The sequence below is a fragment of the Urocitellus parryii genome, chromosome X (assembly GCF_045843805.1).
Source record: "Urocitellus parryii isolate mUroPar1 chromosome X, mUroPar1.hap1, whole genome shotgun sequence".
In the NCBI taxonomy this organism is placed as follows: Eukaryota; Metazoa; Chordata; class Mammalia; order Rodentia; family Sciuridae; genus Urocitellus; species Urocitellus parryii.
The window spans coordinates 130,285,085-130,308,256 of record NC_135547.1 but is presented as its reverse complement, the minus strand read 5'-3'; the positions used below and the strand labels follow the sequence as shown (position 1 = coordinate 130,308,256).

The following is a 23,172-nucleotide window of genomic DNA, read 5'->3' as shown; positions in this document are numbered from 1 at the left end:
AGGGTTTCCTAGTCTTCCTGGTGTAGCTGCACTGGTCAAAGTTTCTTTCCTGCTTTGCATCATGACCTTTTCTGTTTGATATTGGGGCATACACCTGACCAGACCTGTGGGATCCCCAGAGTCAGGTCTCTGCATAAGACTTCCTAACAGTCGAAGTAGAACATGCTCACTAAGCACAAGGCACCCATTTTATTTCCACCGCACATTGCTGCCCTAGAGGATTGCCTTCCTTCCTCCCCCACCCTCTGTGCTGGGGATGGAACCCTGAGCATCAGAGCCAACCCCAATTGCTTCCTTTCATAGCTCAGGCTGCCTCCTCAAAGCCACAGAGGCCAGGAGGTGATGAGAATTACTAAAATAGTTTTCAAATTGTTCTCATTTTTAGATATTATGTATGGGTCATACATATGATATCTTTAAATAGTGTTTCAAAAATGTGGAGACTGTGTCTTTCTAAGTCGCTTGAGGTCGCATCAGCTGAAAAAAGAAAAACAATATATATGTTATATAGTTCTTTCTTTTTCTTTGAGGTACTGGGGAATAAACCCAGTGGGGCTTGACCTGGACCTCTGAGCTACCACCCCACCCTTTTCATTTTATTTTAAGAGAAGGTCTCACTGACCTTGGGCTCCTCCAGCCTCAGCCTCCCTGAGAAGCTATGGTTTGTTTTTGTGTTGAGGTTAAACCCAGGGCCTCGCCATGCTCGGAAAGCACTCTGTGGCTGTTGCACACATATAGCAGAGCCACATGTCACCTCTGTACCAGAGGATAAGCCAAGGCTTCCCATCTGGATTGGTTCCCTGCACAGCGGGGAAGCTCCGCCTGAAAAGGGCTGGGGCCAAGAATCTGTCACTAACCCAATTTCAGCCAGTGATTGGATGATGGTAGCTGTCAGTCACGATGCAGAGGCGGGCCTGGAGGCCATCCATCAGGGTCGCTGGGGGGAACTGTCCAATCAGTGCGCAGAGGGCTTTTCTTCCTCAGCGACTGGGCTACTCCCTCTCTGGCGCCTGAGTTCTCTCGTCAGGGAAACCGGTGACTCTCGTTCCCTGTGAACCCCGCGATCTTGGGTGATGGGCGGTTCCTCAGAGGACCCCGGTTCACCACGGAAGCCAAAAATGGTGAGTTTGCGACCAGGGCTGAAGGCGCGGGGTCAGCACCTGCCTCGGGGCCTGGCCCGCGGGTGAGCTGCAGAGGGTGGAGGAGTCCGCGCTGGCGGGTGGCCCTGGGCCCTGTCCCCTGGTTCCCTGGGTTTGGAAGGGCGGCTCAGGTCCCTAGTGTCCCCTCTTCTCTACCAGTGGCCCGACCCACTCTTCCCAACGTGGAGGAAGCAGGGCCACAAATGCACCTTCCTCCTCCCAGGGGAGCTCCTCCGGAGGCTGCTGTAGGTCCCCCAAATTGCAGGCGCCTCCTGCCTTCTAAACCCACCTTCCCTCCACCTCACAGCTCGGCCAGACGTTGGTTCTTCCCACTCGGTCCAAATGGACACCGCCCGCTAATTGTCACTTTTCATCTAGTGAAATATTGGACACAATCTTCCTCCCTCCCTCCCTCCTTTCCTCCCTCTTTCCCTCCCTTCTTTCCTCCTTTCCTCCCTCCCTCCATCCTTTCCTCCCTCCCTCCGCAGCCTCAACTTGTGATCCTCCTGCTTCAGCCTCCCACGTATCTGGAATGACAGGCCTGTGCCACTGTCCTTGGCAAGAACAACACTTTTGAAAGCATTTGTTTTCTCTTTGTGAATGTTATACTTGAGGGGAAAGAATAATCACTTAACATTTCCTTGTGTTTGGTCAAAATAACTGCTTTAAAGGGAATTAAGAAGTTGTTTATAGATCCCAGGGATATGGAATCCTGGGCTGCACCAATAGAGGATAACTGCTCCCTTTTCTGATAGTCCATGATGTAGAGTCACCCCAGTCGTGTAGTCCCTTAAGCACACAGGGAAATAATGATGTAGGGACAGAGGAGGCAAGGCACTGAAGATAGCTGGAAACAGTTTTATCTGGCTGCAGCCAGTCTCAGAGGGCACTGCTTTTGCTGTAATCAATCAATTCATCCCCTGAACCCCGAGTTCAGGTGGTTTCAGAATCTTATACCCAGCATGTAAGGGGAGGGACTCAGAAGTTCACATTGTAATACTGAGACCCACAAATAACTCTCAGACCACACAGTCTCATTCCAGTTAAGCCTTTATTGCTGGCCAGTGGCAGACACTCTGCTCTTGAAAGAATGAGATCGTCAGAGTGGTGCCCCTGCCTTCAGTTGGCTCCATATTTAAGCACAAAAAACACAAAAGGGACATTTGGGGTTCAGGCAATGCAAGCAAGGCTGAAAGTTGCACTCAGTTAGTCTCTGGTTGGCACATAGATCATTCTGTGTTCTTGGGGGATTTTCATGAATAAAAGAATACAAACTGCCCCAGTCATTACTTTTTTGTGTGTCATGGCTAAGTTCACAAAGTGGAGTCACCATAGTCAAGTTGTCACATCACACACATAAAAGCAGCTTTTTCTTTCTCTGTTCTGACCAAGATAACCCTTCAAGGACAGCACCTGAGAAGGGGAGAGCTTCTTCTCCCCTTTCTTTCCTCCCCCACCAGCTGTTTCCATGAAGCCTAGTTGGTAAGTTCTCTGTGAAGCCCAGAGGCCTTGTTTGCACATTTCTACAAACTACTATACTGGATACAAGTGTGTAAAAAACTAGGAAGGGGAGTTCGAGTCCAGCACTTGGAGTGCTAATTTCTCTCAGACTAGTGGCCCAGTAAAATAGGGCAACACGAAAGTAGGAAGTTTGTCATTTTCTGTGAAAAAAGGGGATGCCACTACAATAATGTTGATTCATTTACTGTCCTTCATCCCCAGCTCTTTTCAATATGATTTTCAGAAAGGATCTGGGTATTTTTCCCACCCTGGCTTGAAAGTTGTGATCCTCCTACCTCAGCTTCCCAAGCTGTTGGGATTAAAGGCATTGACAACCCCAGCTACAGAAAATAGTTCATTTTAACCCAAATATTAATGACTATACTAAGGAACATGGATTCAAGATACCCTGAATGATGTGTGTGTCCCTCCCTGGAAGAGATTACATGATTACATCAATTCTTTCTTTCTTTCTTTCGTCCTTTCTTTCTTTCTTTCGTCCTTTCTTTCTTTCTTTCTTTCTTCTTTCTTTTTTTTTCTTCTTCTTTTTTTCTTTTTTTGTAATATACCAGGGATTGAACACAGGGACACTTAGACACTGAGCTACATCCCCAGCCCTTTTTATATTGTATTTTCACATATGATCTCACTGAGTTCCTTATGGTCCCACTAAGTTGCTGAGGCTGCCTTTGAATTTAGCAATCCTCCTACTTTAGCCTCTCAAGCTGCTGGGATTACAGTTGTGCGCCACTGTGTCTGGCCTACATGAACTTTTATAAAAGAAACTGTGTATCACTGCATTAACCAATTGCATTGGTAGGAACATCAGATTGTTGTGGTACAGGAAAAAAAAAAGAAAATTTCTTCTGTATGTCTGTTATTGCATTCTGAGCTTTGGTAGATTTTGGAGACGTCTGGTAAGGTTAGTGGTATTTTCTGAGAAATTTTGAGATTGTGGTCTGATACAGAAATTAAGATGATTGGCTATTGAAGGGCTTAAGATAGCCCAAGATAATTTTTGTTCTCCATACAGAACCCGGCCTTTCTACCCTCATGGTGTTCTAGTTAGCTAAAATCAAGTACTCTGAAGGTTCTTTGATGTAGATGCAACTGTATAGAGAACTTGAGTTCACAGCTGTAAAAATCTTGTGCTTCTCCTTTATCTTCCTTAGGTGTAGACACCATGTCAGATTTCTTGGGCAGAGTTTCCCTTTGGACACTTCACAGGGTCCCATGTCCTCAGCCACTGTCCTCTCCTGGAGCTGCCACAAGGTGCCCACAGCTGCCCTGGTCCCTGCAGGGTGAACAGAACTTCAGGCCCTGGGTCAGCTCCTCCTAGAGGACAGCCTGAGGTGTGGGGTGCAGCCTCTCAGGGAAGCTGCTGGGGGCTCTGAGCTGAGGAATCTGCTGGAACAGGCTTCATCTAGACAGCTACTTCAGTCCCTGGGACAGTGATCCTGGATGCTTTCAGGGAGCAAGACCAGGAGGGAGTATGTTCCTGCTGTCAGGGACCTTCCCTGCCCCTTGAGCCTGACACATATGTGCTCCCTCAGCACCAAAGCTTTCTGTGTATCACTTTGAAATGATCTGCTCACTTATCTGAGGCCCAGGTTTATTTATTCAGATTCAAATGGGATGGGCTATTATTAAATAGGCAAGAGAGAAGTGGATTTAAAAAAGTCTAGTTACATTTCCATTGTTACAAATCCCAATTTACACCCAGGTGCAGTGGTGCTCACCTGTAATCGTTGTCACTCCAGAGGCTGAGACAGGAGTGTTGCAAATTTGAGGGCAGCCTTAGCAACTTATCCAGGCCTTATGCAGCCTGGTGAGACTGAGTCTCAAAATAAAATGTAAAAATGACTGGTGATGTAGATCAGTAGCAAAATATCTTTGTGTTTAATATCGGGGTTACCAATTGCCCCCCCCCCAAAAAAAATACCTACTTAACCTAATTTACCTTTTGCTATTCCTGAGTATGTATAAAATGTCTGTAAGGTTCAATCTTGTCTTTTCAGTGATTTCAAATTGAAATCCAATCCTAGATTCCAAAATGCCATGTAAGATACAGACAAACTCTGTCTTGCAATATTGCTAAAGAATTTGAATCCAATTCTATAAAAATAGTGGTGGATAAATTTATGAATGTGATTTCAGGAAAACTAATGTCTGTCCTTCAGAAGGTGATGAATTTGACAAAGGATGACAGTTTTATCACTGTTGTTGTCTGGACTTGGCAGGTTCATGTTAACTGTGTGGTATTTTTGGTATCAGGAATGGAACCCAGAGTTGCTTAACCACCAGCCCCTTTTACATTCTTTGTTTGAGAGTCTTGCTACATCGCCTAGGGCCTCAAAATCCTGAACTGCTGGGGTTACAGATGTGCACCATCACATCTGTCTTCATTGTAAATTTTAAGGACAATTTTGGCAATACCTGAAATATCCAACTATGATCACTTAATCACTGAATATCAGTGAAATAGTAAATGACACTTGTTTTCTGGAAAGGAGAAATACATGTGTCTAAATAAGGGTGCTGATCCCCTCAAGAGCACTCCCACTATGTCACCTGATTCCTGTTCCCTCCTAATTGCATCCTCTTGGGCCACCTCTTTGGGAGCTGGCCTTTTACCTTATGAAATTTGGGAGCAACATAAATGCTCTCTCTACTCTCTCTGTCCTGTACAACATTTTGGCTTGTCTTAGATACAGTCTACTATTTTTGATTTTTTGAAAAATACATTTTTTTGTTGCTGTATGCTGAGGGCCATTGCCAAGTAGGAATGACACATCAAAATTTCCTTGCCAGCGTACCCCATGTTAAATGGAAATTTGCTGTGACATTGCATGTGTCTTTGAGAAAGGTGACCCTGCTCAAGGACCAGGATGGATCCAGGTTTAAGGTGTATCCTGCAGGTTTTAGGAAGTATCGCGGTTTAAGACAATCTGGGTTTAGGGAAGTTCCGGGTTTAAGATTATTGCTGCTGGATATAGGGCGTTCCTGCTGCCTGAGTTCCCGTTGAGTTCTCGTGGAATTGAGAAAGTTTTTGGGACGTGAATTGTGCGGTGGGCAGAACTTGAATTTCCCCAGAACGTGTTTGTGTAGAGGCCGGTGTGAGTTTGGGAATAAAGAATTGCTGTTTGAATCTACAAAGCTGTGAGTGGCTTGTGATCTTGTGCCCAGCCAAGACTGCGGCAGCTGTACTTGGAAAAAATACCTATTTATTTATTTTTATGCAGTGCTGAGGATCAAACCTAGGGTCTCTCATGTGCTAGGCAAGCACTCTACTGCTGAGCCACAATCCCAACCCTCCTATTTACATTTTTAGATGTAGTTTTTCTTAAGTTCACCCTCAAAATACAGTTAACCATGCCCTAAATTGCACAGAATTTACTGAAAAGCTCAGTGTTTTTTTAGAGAGTGTAGATTATGGAAACATTCAATCTCCCTTGTGAGAAAGTGTGTTGTCTTTGCACTGATTTTATTGTATTTTATGCCTCTAATTGTGTACCTTTTGTATTATAATCATTTTTATCTATCATTACATGTATTTTAGGTTTTTTTTTTTTTTTTTTTGTGGCCTGCTGCAGATTGATACGAGGGCCACATACATGTTGGCAAGTTTTCTACTACCAAGCTACTCTCCAGCCCAAGAGAATTAGTGTTGTAGACTGTTTTTTATTTATTTGCTTACTTATTGAGTGCTGGGGATTGATGCCATGGACTTGCTCATGCTTAGTTTTCCTCCAGAAATGAATTTCAATTTGTGAGCAGCGTTCTGGCGGTGGGCAGGTGTTTTACTGGGGGATAAACCTACAGTCACTTGACCACTGAGCACATCCTCAGCCTTGTATTTATTATTATTTTTTCTTTTTTTATATTTTGAAGAGTTATGCATAGACAGAATACCTTTTTTTAAAATTTTCTGTGGTGCTGAGGATCATACCCAGTGCCTCACACATGCTAGCAAGTGCTCTGTCACTCAGCTACAATCCCAGTGTCCTCTTTTAATTTTTAATGAAGACCAGTCTCACTAAATTTCTGAGTGTCTTGCTAAGTTGCTTAGACTGGCCTCCAACTTTCCATTTCCCTGCCTTGACCTCCCTATTGGCTGAAGTTACAGGTGCACACCACCACACCAGCAGTTGGAATGACTTGTCAGACCCTGCTGACAATCTGTAGTTCCTGATCAGGTGGTAACAGCAGAGATGCTGAAAGACACACACACACACACACACACACACACACACACACACACACATAGTAGGAATGAGCACCTCTTTATTTTTTTCCCTTCTTTTATATAGTAAAAAAGAAACACATCCTCTTGGCAGCTTAATCTTTTCCAGCATGGATAAACATTCTCAGAATAACTTTGTTACTGGTCACAGTGCTCTACACTCCTTATTATACTACTTGTAGTTAGTTGTAGTTAGTTATTTCCTGACAAGCATACAAATATATATATTTAAACTTGCAGAACATTCTTTTATCTTCTTAAGATGGCAACAAGCACACAGTTCAAAGAGTTTATAGTTTCTCACAGAACCCCTTTGTTTTTGCTAAGCACAGTGAAACTTAACACTTTGTGTGCGTGAGCACACAATGACTTCTGAAGACTTATCATCCAATTTTTTTTGAGATGGAAACAGTATTGAAAATCATTTTCCTTGCTTTTGTCCATAGTTTTGAAATTTGTTACTCTGACTCTTCCTCTTTGCTTTATTTTTGCATTATTATGAAAATGGTATTTAGCATATACAATTGTTTCTCATGTATATGTTTGTAAAACTTCAGGGCTTGGTAGTTTATTCACTTCTTTTTTTTTTTTTTAAGAGAGAGTGAGAGAGGAGAGAGAGAGAGAGAGAGAGAGAGAGAGAGAGAGAGAGAGAGAGGGGGGGGGGGGAGAATTTTTAACATTTACTTTTTAGTTCTCGGCGGACACAACATCTTTGTTGGTATGTGGTGCTGAGGATCGAACCCGGGCCGCACGCATGCCAGGCGAGCGCGCCACCGCTTGAGCCATATCCCCAGCCCCATTTATTCACTTCTTTATGACATAAACTTTATTTTTTTTCAGAGCAATTTTTGACTTACATAGTATATTAGTCAGTGTTCTCTAGAGGAACAGCATCAAGAGGAAGTATGATTATAAAAGGGGACTTTTAGATTGGCCTACTTGACCCGAAGCTGGATGTCCACAGTGGCCATCTGCAGCCTGAGAGTTTTAGGAGTGCTGGCTGCAGAGTCCAAGAGGCTGAAGCCGCAGAACAAGAGGGATCAATGATGCTTCCCTAGTCCAGACCTAAGGTTCTGGAAACTCCCTGGAGAATCACTGGCAGAGTCCACTTTGGGAGACTGAAGGAGGCAGAGTCTGATATCCTCAGGCCACTGCAGCAGCCATCAAGAACCCATTGAGAAAAAAGGAGCTTGCTCTGCTGCTGCTTCCTTCTTCTTCCAACTTTTGTTCACCCAAGTCACCGTCCTATTAGATGGTGCTGCCTAGCTTGAGGAGGTTCTCCAATGTGGTTCACTGTTCCACATGCCAATCATTTATAGACACACCCATAAGGTCATTAATCATTGGCATTATTAATCCAATCAAGGTGACAATTAAATGTGACATTACTCTTCAGCTGATAGTCTCCACTGTTTTCAACATATTGCATTGGTGTACGGTGTTTGTCAGTTACTAAACCAGTGTTGAACATTTGATAAGGAGAATGGATGAAGCAACATGTTATGATAAGCCAAAGTTCATCCTTTACCTTACGGTTCCTCCTCTGTGTGATGTGATTGTGTGTGTCACGTAGTTTACAAGATAATGTCATACAGAAGAGTTTCACTCCTCTGGGAATCCTGTGTTCCCCCTGTTCATCACTCCTCCTCATTGCTCCCTCCCTCTATGCTCCCTGAGTCCCTGGTACCCATCAGTTCTGCTAGTGCATCTATAATGTTGTCTTTTCCAGAATGTTCTTGACTTGGAATCTTACTGCACTTGGTCATTTCAAACTGGCTTCTCTCTCTTACCAGTCTGCCTTTAAGGGTGCTGTATCTTTCCAGGCTGCAGAGCTCATTTTCTGGGTGATGTTCTTTGATGGGGATAAACTGCAGCTTGTCCATTCAGTATTGCAAGGTGCATCTTCCTTGCATCTAGCTTTGGGCACTTCTGGATATGGCTGCTGTAGTCACTGCAGTGAGGGTTCCTGTGCCCATAATTTCCCAATCATTTTCATAGACACCTGGAGTGTGATGACTTCATTGTACAGTTTTTTACATTTATGATTATGAGCATAATTCATAGTTTTGTTTTCTATTTAACACTTTTCTTTATCTATTTAATTTGGATAATATGGTAACCTATAACTCAGAAAGAATTAGGAGGTGTTAACTCAGCTTCTATGTTCTGGACAAAAAGTAGAAAATTTGTGGCAGTTCTTCAGTGTCCCATGGAAGCCTGTATGAGATGTAAGGCCCTTGCCTTGCCTTTTTGGGTAGTAATTAGTTATTGAGTCTATTTTACTCAGTAGCCATGGGCTTATCTGTTTTGTGTATTTCCCCTTGTGTGTAAGTTATAGAAGATTGTCTCTCTCAAAGAAATGGTCCAGTTTTTGCAAGTTGTCTAATTTGTACCAAGCATGTTTATAATAATCTTGAAGTCTCAATGCATTGTTGACGATGATACTTTTAAATGTGTTACTAGGTTTTCAGTCGTCTTTGCTTTTTTCTTTAGTGTTATTGTATATTTTACACTTTTTTCTTTTTATGTGTCAGTTAGGATTGAACCCAGTTTCTCCTAAGCAATAGACAAGCACTCTTCCACCGAACCATAACCCCAGTCCCTGTCTTCTGTATTCTTAGCCTTATGTCAGGTTATCAGTGATGCTGATGGTCATGAAGAACTTGATATTGTAGACTGCGGATTTCCTGGTTGTGGTTTCATCAACACCTTCTGTTACCTTCCTGTGGTTAATTTAGGTTTACCTTGCCCTTCTTTCTCTGTTTTTCTGAAGTGACAGTTTCAATGATTGTTTTTAGCTCTTGTTTTCTGAAATGTGCGTTGGATGACTTAGATACCAATACACCACCACCTCTGGTGTTCTCTAAGAATTTCCTATGATGGACTTTTACATTTTTTTTTTCTTCAAAATGGTCACCTTTTCTCTTGAGTCCCCTCTTTGTCCTGTGTCTGTTTAGAGTCTTGTGTTTCACGTCCCCTTCTCTGGAGGCTTTTCAGCTGCTTCTGATCTGATTTCTGCTCTAGCTCTCATGTTCTTTGAGCATACATGGGATTTCACTGGTGCTGCACTTGTAGGGGTGTGGTTTATGTCCTGTGGAGTGTTGCTGTGACCCTGAGACCTCAGTGTGCTTCCCATTTGCTTGAAGACCCATGAAGCCCTCCTGCCTGCATCATTGTCCTGACAGAGTTGAGCTGATGTCTCTGAGTGTAATTGTGGATTCTTCATTGTTTTGGGGTGCTTCTGTATGTTTTCAGTCCCTGAGTATGGTTCTGTGTCACTTGCAGGGACATTTTCTTTTTGCCTGTTCCATCACGGTGCAGACATCATAACATGCTTACAGATGTGAAAGGTGAACTTTTTCACACCCAGATTGTGTGGGGTAGTTCAGGATTCTGGGCTACAAACTTGTTACTTTACCAAACTCTGCAAGAGCTGTTGCTTTATGTTTGTTTGCACCACCTTTGCTACAGGCACCATGAATCTCTTTCACAACAGACAACCATTGCATATGTGGCCCAACGTTGATGAAAATGTCCTTGAGCGGAGCATTGGTATGTGTCTCATGACTGTACATTATGGTAGTGAACTGGCTGCTGTTAAGAACACTTTGACAATCATTGGACATTTATTTTCACTATGAGACTTAGAAATGTAGTGCCTGCTGTTTATTAAGAAGATATTTTGAGAGAGATAAAACTTTGTAAGACTGTTTGGACAAGGTGACATTTTTGGGTCATTGAGTTGTTTCTTTTTTTTTTTTTATTGGTCGTTCATAACATTACATAGTTCTTAATACATCATATTACACGGTTTGATTCAAGTGGATTATGAACTCCCGCTTTTACCCCGTATACAGATTGCTGTATCACATCAGTTACCCTTCCATTGATTGACATATTGCCTTTCTAGTGTCTGATGTATTCTGCTGTCTGTCCTATTCTCTACTATCCCCCCTCCCCTCCCCTCCCCTCCCCTCCCCTCCCCTTTTCACTCTCTACCCCTTCTACTGTAAATCATTTCTTCCATTTGTAGTATCTTGTCTTACCCCTCCTTTCCTCTTATATGTCATTTTGTATAACCCTGAGGATCGCCTTCCATTTCCATGCAATTTCCCTTCTCACTCCCTTTCCCTCCCACCTCTCATCCCTGTTTAATGTAAATCTTCTTCTCAAGCTCTATTGAGTTGTTTCTAAGACACGTGCCATCTTTGCACCTACCTCATTCTGCTTTGACAGTAACCACAGGAAATTATCAAATTGTTGTGTTCATTAATAAATAAGTTAATCAAATAGAGAACTTATGTTTGTTTTTGTCACTTAATATTAAGCTAGTTGACAAAATTTGTTCTGGAGTAAAGCACCTGCAAACTTCTAACTGTTCTATGTATAATCACAGAGGATGAACTTAATCTCCAGTTACCACATTGTGACAACCTGTATGAAAGGTTGTCTAAATGTTGTCTATGAAAGAATCTCCTTATTGACCCCATTCCCAGAGGGTGTGGGTGTGGGGCTAGTTCTAGGCATTTCTTTAAGTATGGAACGATAGACTTTCAGAGGAAACAAGACATCAGTAAGTACCATGTTGTTTATATTAACCTTGTAGGTACAGGGAGCCAGTGTAGTTTGCAGAATCTCTCTCAAATGCTTAGTTTCATGATTCCTGCAATTTCCTACTCATCACCTTTCTTTTCTAAAGATAAGTACTATCCAAATTGCTTATATTAGCTCTGTACCACAAGGGACATTTCTGGGACATGTAATAGAGATGCAAACAATAAAGAAGTTAGGAGTGATCTGGGAGCCTGTCTCACTTCCTGTGAACTCACCAAAGGAAGGGTATAAAACACTAAAAAAGGATGTTAGCCTTCTGAGTAGCCAATTTCTAATATTGGCATGTCTGTAAGAAATTGAGTACAGTAAAGATTTGATGGATCAAATCATGGAATTCATCAAGAAACCAGGGAATCATGTGAACATCATGCATGTTGAGTATAGATTTCTCATGCTGTCAATCTCTCCTGGCCTCCACTATACATTTGGTGGGATATTTTAGATCTCAGTGACCTTGGAGGATGTGGCTGTGAACTTCACCCAGGAGGAGTGGGCTTTTCTGGATCTTTCCCAGAAGAACCTTTACAGAGATGTGATGCTGGAGGTCCTCAAAAACCTGGATTCAATAGGTAATAATGATGTTTCTAAAATTAATCAAATAGAGAACTCATGTTTATTTTGGTAATTTATGTAGACGGTGAAAAGGGAATCAGTTGGTGAATTATTGCAGCAAAAATGGAACCTCTGATTTGGCAAAGCATTTCTAGCTCCCAAATATTCATAAAGATTGTTTTGTTCTCTCATTTTAGAAAACAGGTGGGAAGACAAGACCACTGAATATCAGATTGAAAACTCTGGAAGCAATGTAAGGTAACTATACTCACAAGAGGAATTTGTGAGGGAATTTGAGAACTGTTATATAATTTTTAAAGCAAACCAACTGAAAAAGTATGCATAATAAGAAAAGTATTTATTCTTACAATATTTTTTACCAGAAATATATACCTAGGTGTAACAGATATTCAGTCTTTTCAAAGTATTTGACATGCAAAAAGTACTATAAAATTGCATATGTGAATATCACTATATGGATAATAGCCACAGAGAAGCTGTGTTGCAAAGGATTGTTTCCTTTCAATCTCTTTATTTTCAGGCAAGTTGAATAAGTCAGAAAACCTAGCCTTTACCTGATGTTGGCAGTAATGTAAGGATGTATAAATATGTAGAAAATTGTGAATGAATTAAGCATTGATTATGTGCTGGTCACTTCTTCAAAGAAGTCATGGTAAACTTCAAAGGCACAGAATAGTGTGGGGAAAACTTCAAATCAATTCCAATTCTTTATTGAACAAAGAAATATTTTAATATAGTAAATCCATGTGACTTCATTATGTGTGCAAAAGACTTCATATGACCTTCATTCCTTCAGGCAGATCACATCTCACTCTGGACACCAACACTACAAGCATGAGGAATGTGAAGAGAAGCTATGTGAATTGAAACAATATAGGAAATCTCTGGTTTCTCTCAAAAGCGTTCACACACAAATGTTAATACAAAGGGTAGATGGATCATATGAAAGTACAGTATGTGGAAAAGTCATCAATTGTTTCAATGAAATTAAAAGACATGAAGAAACTCATAATGGGGGGCAACCCAATGAATGGCAACCATGTGGTGAAGCCTCTTCTTATCCCACCAGTGTTCAAAGACACATGATAACACACAGTGGAGGTAAACATTTTCAATGGGACACATGTGGGAAAGCCATTCATTTCTCCTCTTTATTTAGAAGACATGAAAGAACTCATTCTGGAGAGAAACTCTATGAATGTCAACAAGGTGTTCGGACCTGTATATCACACACAAGTCTTCAAAGGCACAGGATCACACACACAGGGGATGCACATTTCAAATGTAAGATATGTGGGAAAAACTTTGATTATCCCAGTTTACTTCAAATACATCAGAGAATGCATACTAGGGAGAAGCCCTATGCATGTAAGCAGTGTGGCAAAGCCTTTTCTAGATCCAGTCACCTTCACACACATGAAAAAACTCATACTGGACAGAAGCCTTATGATTGTAAGCAGTGTGGGAAAGCCTTTGCTACATCTGGTTACCTTCAGATTCATGAAAGAATGCACACTGGAGAGAAGCCCTATGAATGTAAGCAGTGTGGAAAAGCCTTCACTCAGTCCTCTAACCTTCACTCACATGAAAAAATTCATACTGGAGAGAAGCCCTATGAATGTAAGCAGTGTGGCAAAGCCTTTGCTTGTTCCAGTTACCTTCACAGACATGGAATAATACATACTGGGGAGAAGCCCTATGAATGTAAGCAGTGTGGCAAAGCCTTTTCTAGATCCAGGAACCTTCACTCACATGAAAAAACTCATACTGGAGAGAAGCCCTATGATTGTAAGCAGTGTGGCAAAGCCTTTGCTATGTCCAGTAACCTTCAGATTCATGCAAGAGTACATACTGGAAAGAAGACCTTTGAATGTAAGCAGTGTGGCAAAGCCTTTGCTAGATCTCGTGACCTTGAAACACATGGAAGAACACATACTGGAGAGAAACCCTATGAATGTAAGCAGTGTGGCAAAGCCTTTTCTACATCCAGTTACCTTCCGATTCATGAAAGAGTGCATACTGGAGAGAAGCCCTATGAATGTAAGCAGTGTGGGAAAGCCTTTTCTACATCCAGTTCCTTTCAGATTCATGGAAGAACACATACTGGAGAGAAGCCTTATGAATGTAAGCAGTGTGGCAAAGCCTTTGCTACATCCAGTCATCTTCACTCACATGAACAAACTCATACTGGAGAGAAGCCCTATGAGTGTAAGCAGTGTGGAAAAGCCTTCACTCATTTCTCTGGCCTTCACACACATAAAAAAATTCATACTGGGGTGAAGCCTTATGCATGTAAGCAGTGTTGCAGAGCCTTTGCTCGTTCCTCTGACCTTCACTTACATGAAAGAATTCATACTGGAGAGAGGCCTTATGCATGTGAGCAGTGTGGCAAAGCCTTTGCTACATCCAGTAAGCTTCACAGACATAGAAGAACACATACATGGGGAGAAGCCCTATGAATGTAAGCAGTGTGGCAATTTCTTTGCTAGTTCCAGTTACCTTCCCAAACTTTAAAAACTCTTACTGGAGAAAAGCCCTATGAGTGTGAGCAATGTGGCAAAGCCTTTGCTAGTTCCAGTGACCTTCAAAGACATGGGAGAACACATATTGGAGAGAAGCTCTATGGTTGTAAACAATGTGGAAAAGCCTTTGTTACATCTGCTCAGCTTCACTTACATGAAGGAACCCATAGTTCAAAGAAATCGTACTCAGGAAAACAATTTGCAGTCTTCCTTTAATAATGTTTCACTCTTTAACATGTAGTAAGTTTTCTGTAGAAAAATTCTTTGAATGTGAAATGTGGTAAATCAATATTTCTTGTCAAATTCAAAGAGAAGAAAGTGCTCACATGTCCAAATCTATCTATCTATCTATCTATCTATCTATCTATCTATCTATCATCTACCTACCTACCTACCTACCTACCTACTTACCTACCTACTGACCTACCTATAAATAGTACTGGGGATTTAGTCTGGGGGTCATCTATCACTGAGCCACAACTTTTTTCCTTTTTATTTTGAGACAGGGACTTTCAGAGTTCCTTAGGGCCTTGCTTAGGTGCTGAGTTTGGCTTCACATTTGTGATCCTTCTGCCTCAGACCCCGAGTCTCTGAGATTAAAGGCAAACACTACTAGATCCAACTGAATAAAGCTTTAAATGTGAAGAATTTGGAAAATCATTCCATTTTTCCTGTTTCCTTCAAAGTCATTTTAGTCACACTGAAAAACAAACCTCAGAATGAGGAAGATTGGGTACATTCTGTCAGCTTCCCATCCCAGCCCTGCTTTCCTTCTCATATATGACAATACAGAGAGAAGCCCTGAGAATGTGATTAATGTGGGAAGTCTTCTAATTTTCCGAGTTTTTTATAAGGTCTGGGAAGACTCTTCTTGAAAGATTCATGCCAAAATGAATAAATCATGTGCAAGTAAGTGTTCAAGTGTTTCAGTTTTGTTCCCTTGTATGAAAGGACTCATACTGTGGAAAATCCTGTGGAAAAGCCATGTGGGGCAGTACTCAGCTTTCATGGTTTCCTTCAAAGACATAAAGGGATTCACATCAGGGAAAACCCATCTGTTCCTTAAGCAGTGTGATGACACTTTCACTTTTCCATGTTGTTTTTGAACATCATGGAAGAACTCACTCTGGAGAAAAGCCTTATATATAAAAATGTGGTGAGACCTTCAGTCGTTTCAGATCCATTTAGACTTACATAGACTTGAGAATTTTTTATTTTAATTTATTTTACTTTTTTTGGTACCAGGGATTCAACCCAGAGACACTTGATCACTGAGCCACATCCTAATTCTTTTTAATTTTTTTTTCCAATATTTAGACATTGTCTCACTGAATGGCTTAGGTCCTCACTATGTTGCTGAGGTTGACCTTGAACTTGTAATCTCCTGCCTCAGCCTGCTTTTCCAGTGGAATTACAGTCATGACAAAATAAAAATTGTGAGAGCTTTCAAATATAATTACCAGGGTCTTAGAATTGAGGGCAAGAGAAAATAAACATTTTTATTGTAATTATCATCATCATCACCACCACCACCATCATCATCATATCTGAAGTGTATAAGCCCTGATCCCATCCCTACTCATTTTTATTTATTTATTTATTTTTTTAAATTTTTTTTTAATATTTATTTTTTAGTTTTCGGCGGACACAACATCTTTGTTGGTATGTGGTGCTGAGGATCGAACCCGGGCCGCATGCATGCCAGGCGAGCGCGCTACCGCTTGAGCCACATCCCCTGCCCTATTTATTTGTTTTTTTTTAAATTTTGATTGGGGCTGGGGATTTGGCTCAAGCGGTAGCGCGCTCGCCTGGCATGCGTGCGGCCCGGGTTCGATCCTCAGCACCACATACAAACAAAGATGTTGTGTCCACCGAAAACTAAAAAATAAATAAATAAATATTAAAAAAAATAAAAAAAATAAAATTTTGATTGAAGTGCTTTTTAAAATTTTCCTAAGCGCCTCATTATGTTGGTGAGCCTGAGTTTGAACTTGGGATTCTCATTCTATAGCCACTGCGATTACAGATGTGTTATCATGCCTGGCTCTTGGATGTTTCTTGAAACTTTGATGTAAATCAATATGTGCCTTCCTTCTGTAGAGTTTCCAAGTCTTAATTGATTCAGAGGCAAGAATTAGTTTTTACTGTGTTTATGTATACTAATGCCCTTCAAGCTCTAAGATTCTAGCATGATTCTGAGCATCACAGGGACATTAATTCACACCTTATACTACAAATTTTTATATTTCCAGTTGGTCTAAACTGTTCACCAGAGCACCCAGTGAAACTACAAAAGCAAACACCTTGTAGGGGTGAGTTGTGCCATCCACACATGCACACTCACACCCACGTGCACACACATGTACAGGATCAAGTAACCCTTTTTTCTACATACCCTCCCTAGTGCAGTTCTTTCATCCTCACTGTGTCATGCAACTATTGATTCCTTTGATTTTTCTCACAACATTGCTGCCCACTACTTTTTCTCAAAAAATAATTATTACTTTATGACTTCTCAATTTATGCTTTTGTGTTTTTCTAAAGTTTGATTACACATTGTGTATGTGAGTTGAGGCCTGCGCACTCCAGCATTCTGTGCAGATTGGCTAAATGCCTCTTTGTTCCTCCTTTGCTCCCTTCTTTCCTTCAGATTTCACCCAGGAGTGCTCCACCACTGAACTTCCCCGTAGCCATTTTATTGTTATTTTTTGAGATGGGGTGACACTGTCCTCAAACTTATGGTCACCCGGCCTCAGCCTCCTAGAAGCTGGGACCATAGAGATGTGCCCATTTATGTCCTGCAGCTGGCCTCTTTCTTTTCCTTGCTGCCATCTTGCCCTGTTGATGACTGTGGGACCACCACTCTGTCACTTGTGTTTGTTCTAAGTCTCATGTGTTGTGTTGTGAGTAGGCACATTTAAGGACATTATAAAAGTTGTAATTTGTATGTATTGTTAGGAGAGGCATCTCCTCAAAATATACTTTGCCCTGTACTTAATTGAGTTGCTTTCTATTTCTTCTCTTTCCCTGGTGCCAGGGACCCAATCTTGCCTTGTGCCTGCTAGACAGGTGCTTTAGCACTGAGCCCTCCCCTAGTTCAGGGGGTGAGTTTGCTGCTGCTGTGTGCGTGGACCCCACTGATGACCACGTCAGTAGATGCAGCGCTGCAGGTTTTCCTTTATGTTTTCATCTGGTCCCTTTCTTCTTAAACATCTTTAGCAGGGAATTTTAACCACTGACATCCAATTTAGCTTTTAACACCATGATTAATATTTAGGTGGAATATGCCGGAAAACCCAGGCTGGACTTCCCTCTGTGTTCAGGGAACCTCAGTAGCCCTGGGAACATCGTGTGATGATTTTCTTCATACACAGCCTGTGATCAAAACTAGGTAAGGAGGGCCCCAGTTGAATGTCCAGCCGCAGTCTTGGGATCCATGGAGTAGAGGGGTGCACGCCGACCCCAGTACATGGCCCTACTCAGGCCTGGGAGGGGACCAGCAATGGCCCGGGGGGGGGGGAGGGGTGAAGCACAGGTGTTGGATGACCCAGAGTCACCGAAACCCAGCCCTGGGTGCCTTCCCTGTGTGGCCCTAAGAGCAGCGCTGGGGTGGGTTGCAGATGGAGGTGGGGGGCCTAGCAGGAGAAGGAGAACCTGAGCCTGCAGAGCTGGAGTTGCCGCTCCCTGGTCTAAAAGGGTGACAGGCATCACCCCAGGGCCTCAGAGACTTGCCTCCTCATGCTGAGACGCTGGGTCAGCTTCTGGGGGTATGTTCTTTCTAGGGCTTGTGGGTTTCCTTGAAAATGTTGGTGCATCTGAAACCTTGACATGGAAACAATACACTGGAGGGGGACTTCCTCCTGAGAGACAAAATGAGGTCAGTCTGTGCAGTAGAGGGACATGTGTCAAGGGGGCAAGTGAGTGTGAGCTCACAGACATGAGACCCTCAGATGCCTGAAGCCTAAGTCCTACAGATAATACTGAATCCTACAGACACTTTTCCCTTTCTTTACATGCCTATGATTGTCCTTCTATAAAACCTCAAAGTCCTTGTCAGCACCTGAAGACAGCATAAGGGCAGGGTTTCCTTGTCTTCCTGGTGTAGCTGCACTGGTCAAAGTTCCTTTCCTGCTTTGCATCATGACCTTTTCTGTTTGATATTGGGGCATACACCTGACCAGACCTGTGGGATCCCCAGAGTCAGGTCTCTGCATAAGACTTCCTAACAGTCCAAGTAGAACATCTACACTAAGCACAAGGCACCCATTTTATTTACATTTGCCTTCCTTCCTCCCCCACCCTCTGTGCTGGGGATGGAACCCTGAGCATCAGAGCCAACCCCAACTGCTTCCTTTCATAGCTCAGGCTGCCTCCTCAGAGGCCAGGAGGTGATGAGAATTACTAAAATAGTTTTCAAGTTATTCTCATTTTTAGATATTATGTATGGGTCATACATATGATATCTTTAAATAGTGTTTCAAAAATGTGGAGACTGTGTCTAACTTGCTTGAGGTCGCATCAGCTGAAAAAAACAATATATATGTTATATAGTTCTTTCTTTTTCTTTGAGGCACTGGGGAATAAACCCAGTGGGGCTTGACCTGGACCTCTGAGCTACACCCCCCATCCTTTTCCTTTTATTTTAAGAGAAGGTCTCACTGACCTTGGGCTCCTCCAGCCTCAGCCTCCCTGAGAAGCTATGGTTTGTTTTTGTGTTGAGGGTAAACGTAGGGCCTCGCCATGCTCGGAAAGCACTCTATGGCTGTTGCACACATATAGCAGAGCCACATGGCGCCTCCATACTAGAGGCTAAGCCAAGGCTTCCCACCTGGATTAGTTCCCTGCACAGCGGGGAAGCTCCGCCTGAAAAGGGCTGGGGCCAAGAACCTGTCACTAACCCAATTTCAGCCAGTGATTGGATGATGGTAGCTGTCAGTCACGATGCAGAGGCGGGCCTGGAGGCCATCCATCAGGGTCGCTGGGGGGAACTGTCCAATCAGTGCGCAGAAAATGGGGAAGGGCGGGCTTCCGCAATCTCGCGGGCTTTTCTTCCTCTCCAACTGGGCTACTCCTTCCCCAAGACTCGAGTTCTCTGCTCCAGGGACTCAGGTGACTCTGCGCTGCCTGTGACCCCCCCACACCCCCATCTCGGGTGCCCGGAGGTTCCTCGAGAGGACGCTGGGTCACCACAGAAAACAAAAATGGTGAGTTTGCGACCAGGGCTGAAGGTGCGCGGTCAGCACCTGCCTTGGGGCCCTGCGCGCGGGTGAGCTGCAGAGCGCAGTGGAGTCCCCGCTGGCGGGTGGCCTTGGGCCCTGTCCACTGGGCTCGCGGGGTGAGCTGGGTTTTGGGTTTTTGAGGGGAGCTGCGGAGCGCCGCGGAGTCTCCGCTGTCAGGTGGCCCTGGGTCCTGTTCCCTGGGTTTGGAAGGGTGGCTCAGGTCCCTGGTGTCCCCTTTGCTCCCTACTGGTGGCCCGACCCACTCTTCCCAACGTGGAGGAAGCAGGGCCACAAATGCACCTTCCTCCTCCCAGGGGAGCTCCTCCGGAGGCTGCTGTAGGTCCCCCAAATTGCAGGCGCCTCCTGCCTTCTAAACCCACCTTCCCTCCACCTCACAGCTCGGCCAGACGTTGGTTCTTCCCACTCGGTCCAAATGGACACCGCCCGCTAATTGTCACTTTTCATCTAGTGAAATATTGGACAGAATAGTTCTTTTTAATCGGGGAGCTTTCTCAGCCACATCCCCAGCCTCCCCTTTTATTTAATTTTGAGCTGTCCTCCCAGTTGTTGTGGAAGCTGGCGTCCACCTTGTGATCCTCCTTCTTGAACTTCCCAAGACCCCTAACCACTGTCCCTGGCAAGAATACCACTTTTGAAAGAAGTGGATTAAAAAAGTCTAGTTACATTTCCGTTGTTAAAAATCCTAATTTACAGCCAGGTGCAGTGGTGCTCACCTGTGATCCTTGCCGCTCCAGAGGATGAGACAGGAAGATTGCAAATTTCAGGACAGCATTAGCAACTTAGCTGGGCCTTATGCAACTTGAGGAGACTGTGTCTCAAAATGCAATATAAAAATGGCTGGAAAATGGCTCAGTGATAAAATGACTCTGGGTTTATTCCCTGGTACCATAACAACAACAACAGCAACAACAACGACAAACTAATTTACCTTTTGCTACCCCTGTAGTTTTTCTTAACTTTACCCTGAGTATGTATAGAAAGTTTGTGAGATTCAATTTTGTCTGAAATCCAGGTCCTAGATTCCAAATGCCACTTAAGATAGAAACTTTCTTTTGCATTGTTGCTGCAGAATATGAACCGATTTCTTCAAAAATAGTGATGTATAAATTTATGAATGTTATTTCTTGAAAACATCAGTTTCTGTCTTTTACAAGGTGGAGAATTTGACAGGGGATGACTGTTTGTTGCTGTTGTTGTCTGGACTTGACAAGTTCCTGTTAACTGCGTGGTTTTTTTGGTATCAGGAATGCAATCCAGAGGTGCTTAACCACGGAGCCACATTCCCAGCCCCTTTCAGATTATTTGTTTGAAGCCAGGGTCTTACCACATTGCCTAGGGCCTCTGACCCCTGCACATCTGGGGTTACAGGTGTACACCATTGCACCCATCTTCATTGTAAATTTTAAGGACGATTTTGGCAATACCTAAAATACCCAACTGTGATCATTTAACCACTGAATAATTTATCAGTGAAATAGTAAATGACACCCATTTTCTGGGTAGGAGAGATACATGTGCCTAAATAAGGGTGCTGATCCCCTTCATGAGCACTCTCACCATGTCACCTGATTCTTGTTCACTGCCAACTGCCTCCTCCTAGGGCCACCCCTTTGGAAATTGGCCTTTTAGCTTAAGAAACTGGAAGTAAGATAAATGCGCTCTCTACTCACTCTGTTCTGTACCACATTTTGGCTGTTCTTAGATACAGTCTACTATTCCCATTTTTAGATGTAGTTTTTCTTAAGTTCACCCCAAAAACACAGGAAACCATGCCCTAAAGTTCACAGAATTTACTGAAATGTTCAGTGTTTTTTTCAGAGAGTGTAGATCATGGGAACATTCAGTCTCCTTTGTGAGAAAGTGTGTTGTCTTTCTATTGATTTTGTTGTATTTTATGCCTCTCATTGTATACCATTTTTATTGTAATCATTTTTTTTTTAAAGAAAGAAAGAGAGAGAGAGAGAGAGAGAGAGAGAGAGAGAGAGAAGAGAATTATTTAATATTTATTTTTCAGTTTTTTTTTTTGGCGGACACAACATGGTTGTATGTTGTATGTGGTGCTGAGGATCGAACCCGGGCCGCACGCATGCCAGGCGAGCGCGCTACCACTTGAGCCACATCCCCAGCCCTGTAATCATTTTTTTATCACTCATTACATGTATTTTAATTAGTTAGTTAGTTTGTTTTGTTTTGTTTTGTGTGTGAACTGCTGGGGATTGAACTGAGGGCCACATGCATGCTTGGCAAATTCTCTACTACCAAGCTACTCTCCAGACCAAGAAAATTAATATTATGGACTGTTGTTTATTTATTTGCTTACTTACTGATTACTGTGGATTGAAGCCATGAACTTGCTCATGCTTAGTTATCCTCCAAAAAAAAATTTCAACTTTGTGAACAGTATTTTGGAGGTGGGCAGGTGTTTTACTGGGGACTAAATCACTGAGAATATCCTCAGCCCTTCTTCTTATTTATTTATTTTTATTTTTTTATTTTATTTTTTATAGTTGTAGATGGACAGAATATCTTTATTTTGTTTATTTTTCTATGGTGCTGAGGATCATACCCAGTGCCTCACACATGCTAGAAAATGCTCTGCCACTCGGCTACAGTCCCAGTCCCTTCTTTTTATTTTTGACAAAGACCACAGTCTCACTAAATTTCTGAGTGTGTTTCTAAGTTGTTGAGACTGGCCTCAAACTTGCCATTTTTATGCCTTAACCTCCCTAGTGGCTGAAATTGCAGGTGCACATTGTTGCGGGGCGGGTCCCTCAGAAAACATATCAAGTCCCAGTTCTGTCTGAATTGAAGAGTCTTTATTTAGCTGGCCAGCAGGTGATGACTCCCCGCAGGACCCATAATTTTGTCTGCAAGGAACAGCTCCAAGCCTGAGCGTTTTAAGATATTTAAAGGTAAAAACTCCATCTGGGTTGACGCAACTATAAGTAAGCAGGTGCAGAAGCTGAATTGGGCATTTAGTGAGACAATGCAATGGGTACATTGGTATTTCCCACAGGACTTTCCAGGTTGGCGGAGCAGCAAGCCAGCAGAAGGGAAGTGGGTCAAAATGACCCTAGTTCACTACAAGTTAGACAGTGGTTATTAACATCTAGACAATCAATCTCTGACAAGGTATGTTGGAATAACTTTCCGTTTGCAGCTAGCAGCTAGCAGCTCTGAGCAGCTCTGAGTGCTTGAAGAATCTCCACTCGTTCAGGCCTGATAGGAAGGGCTGCAGGATGGGATGCTCTGCTCTAGTGAGCCGTTAGTGAAACCACATCCTTAGCTTTGTGGTTAGCATTGCCAAGCTGCCAGGCCAGGAAACTGATAACCAGGAGCTT

The 23,172-nt window shown here is 42.9% G+C and overlaps 1 protein-coding gene across 1 annotated transcript; it reads left to right on the top strand.

Moving 5' to 3' along the window:
- The first annotated feature begins 1,065 nt into the window (after positions 1-1,065).
- LOC144250740 (uncharacterized) lies at positions 1,066-15,207 on the top strand. Its single transcript, XM_077793692.1, has 7 exons — positions 1,066-1,121; positions 11,939-12,065; positions 12,246-12,306; positions 12,866-13,176; positions 13,345-14,509; positions 14,594-14,773; positions 15,171-15,207. The coding sequence occupies exons 1-7, from the start codon at positions 1,074-1,076 to the stop codon at positions 15,205-15,207; spliced, it is 1,929 nt and encodes a 642-aa protein (XP_077649818.1). The 5' UTR covers positions 1,066-1,073.
- Positions 15,208-23,172: the final 7,965 nt, after the last annotated feature.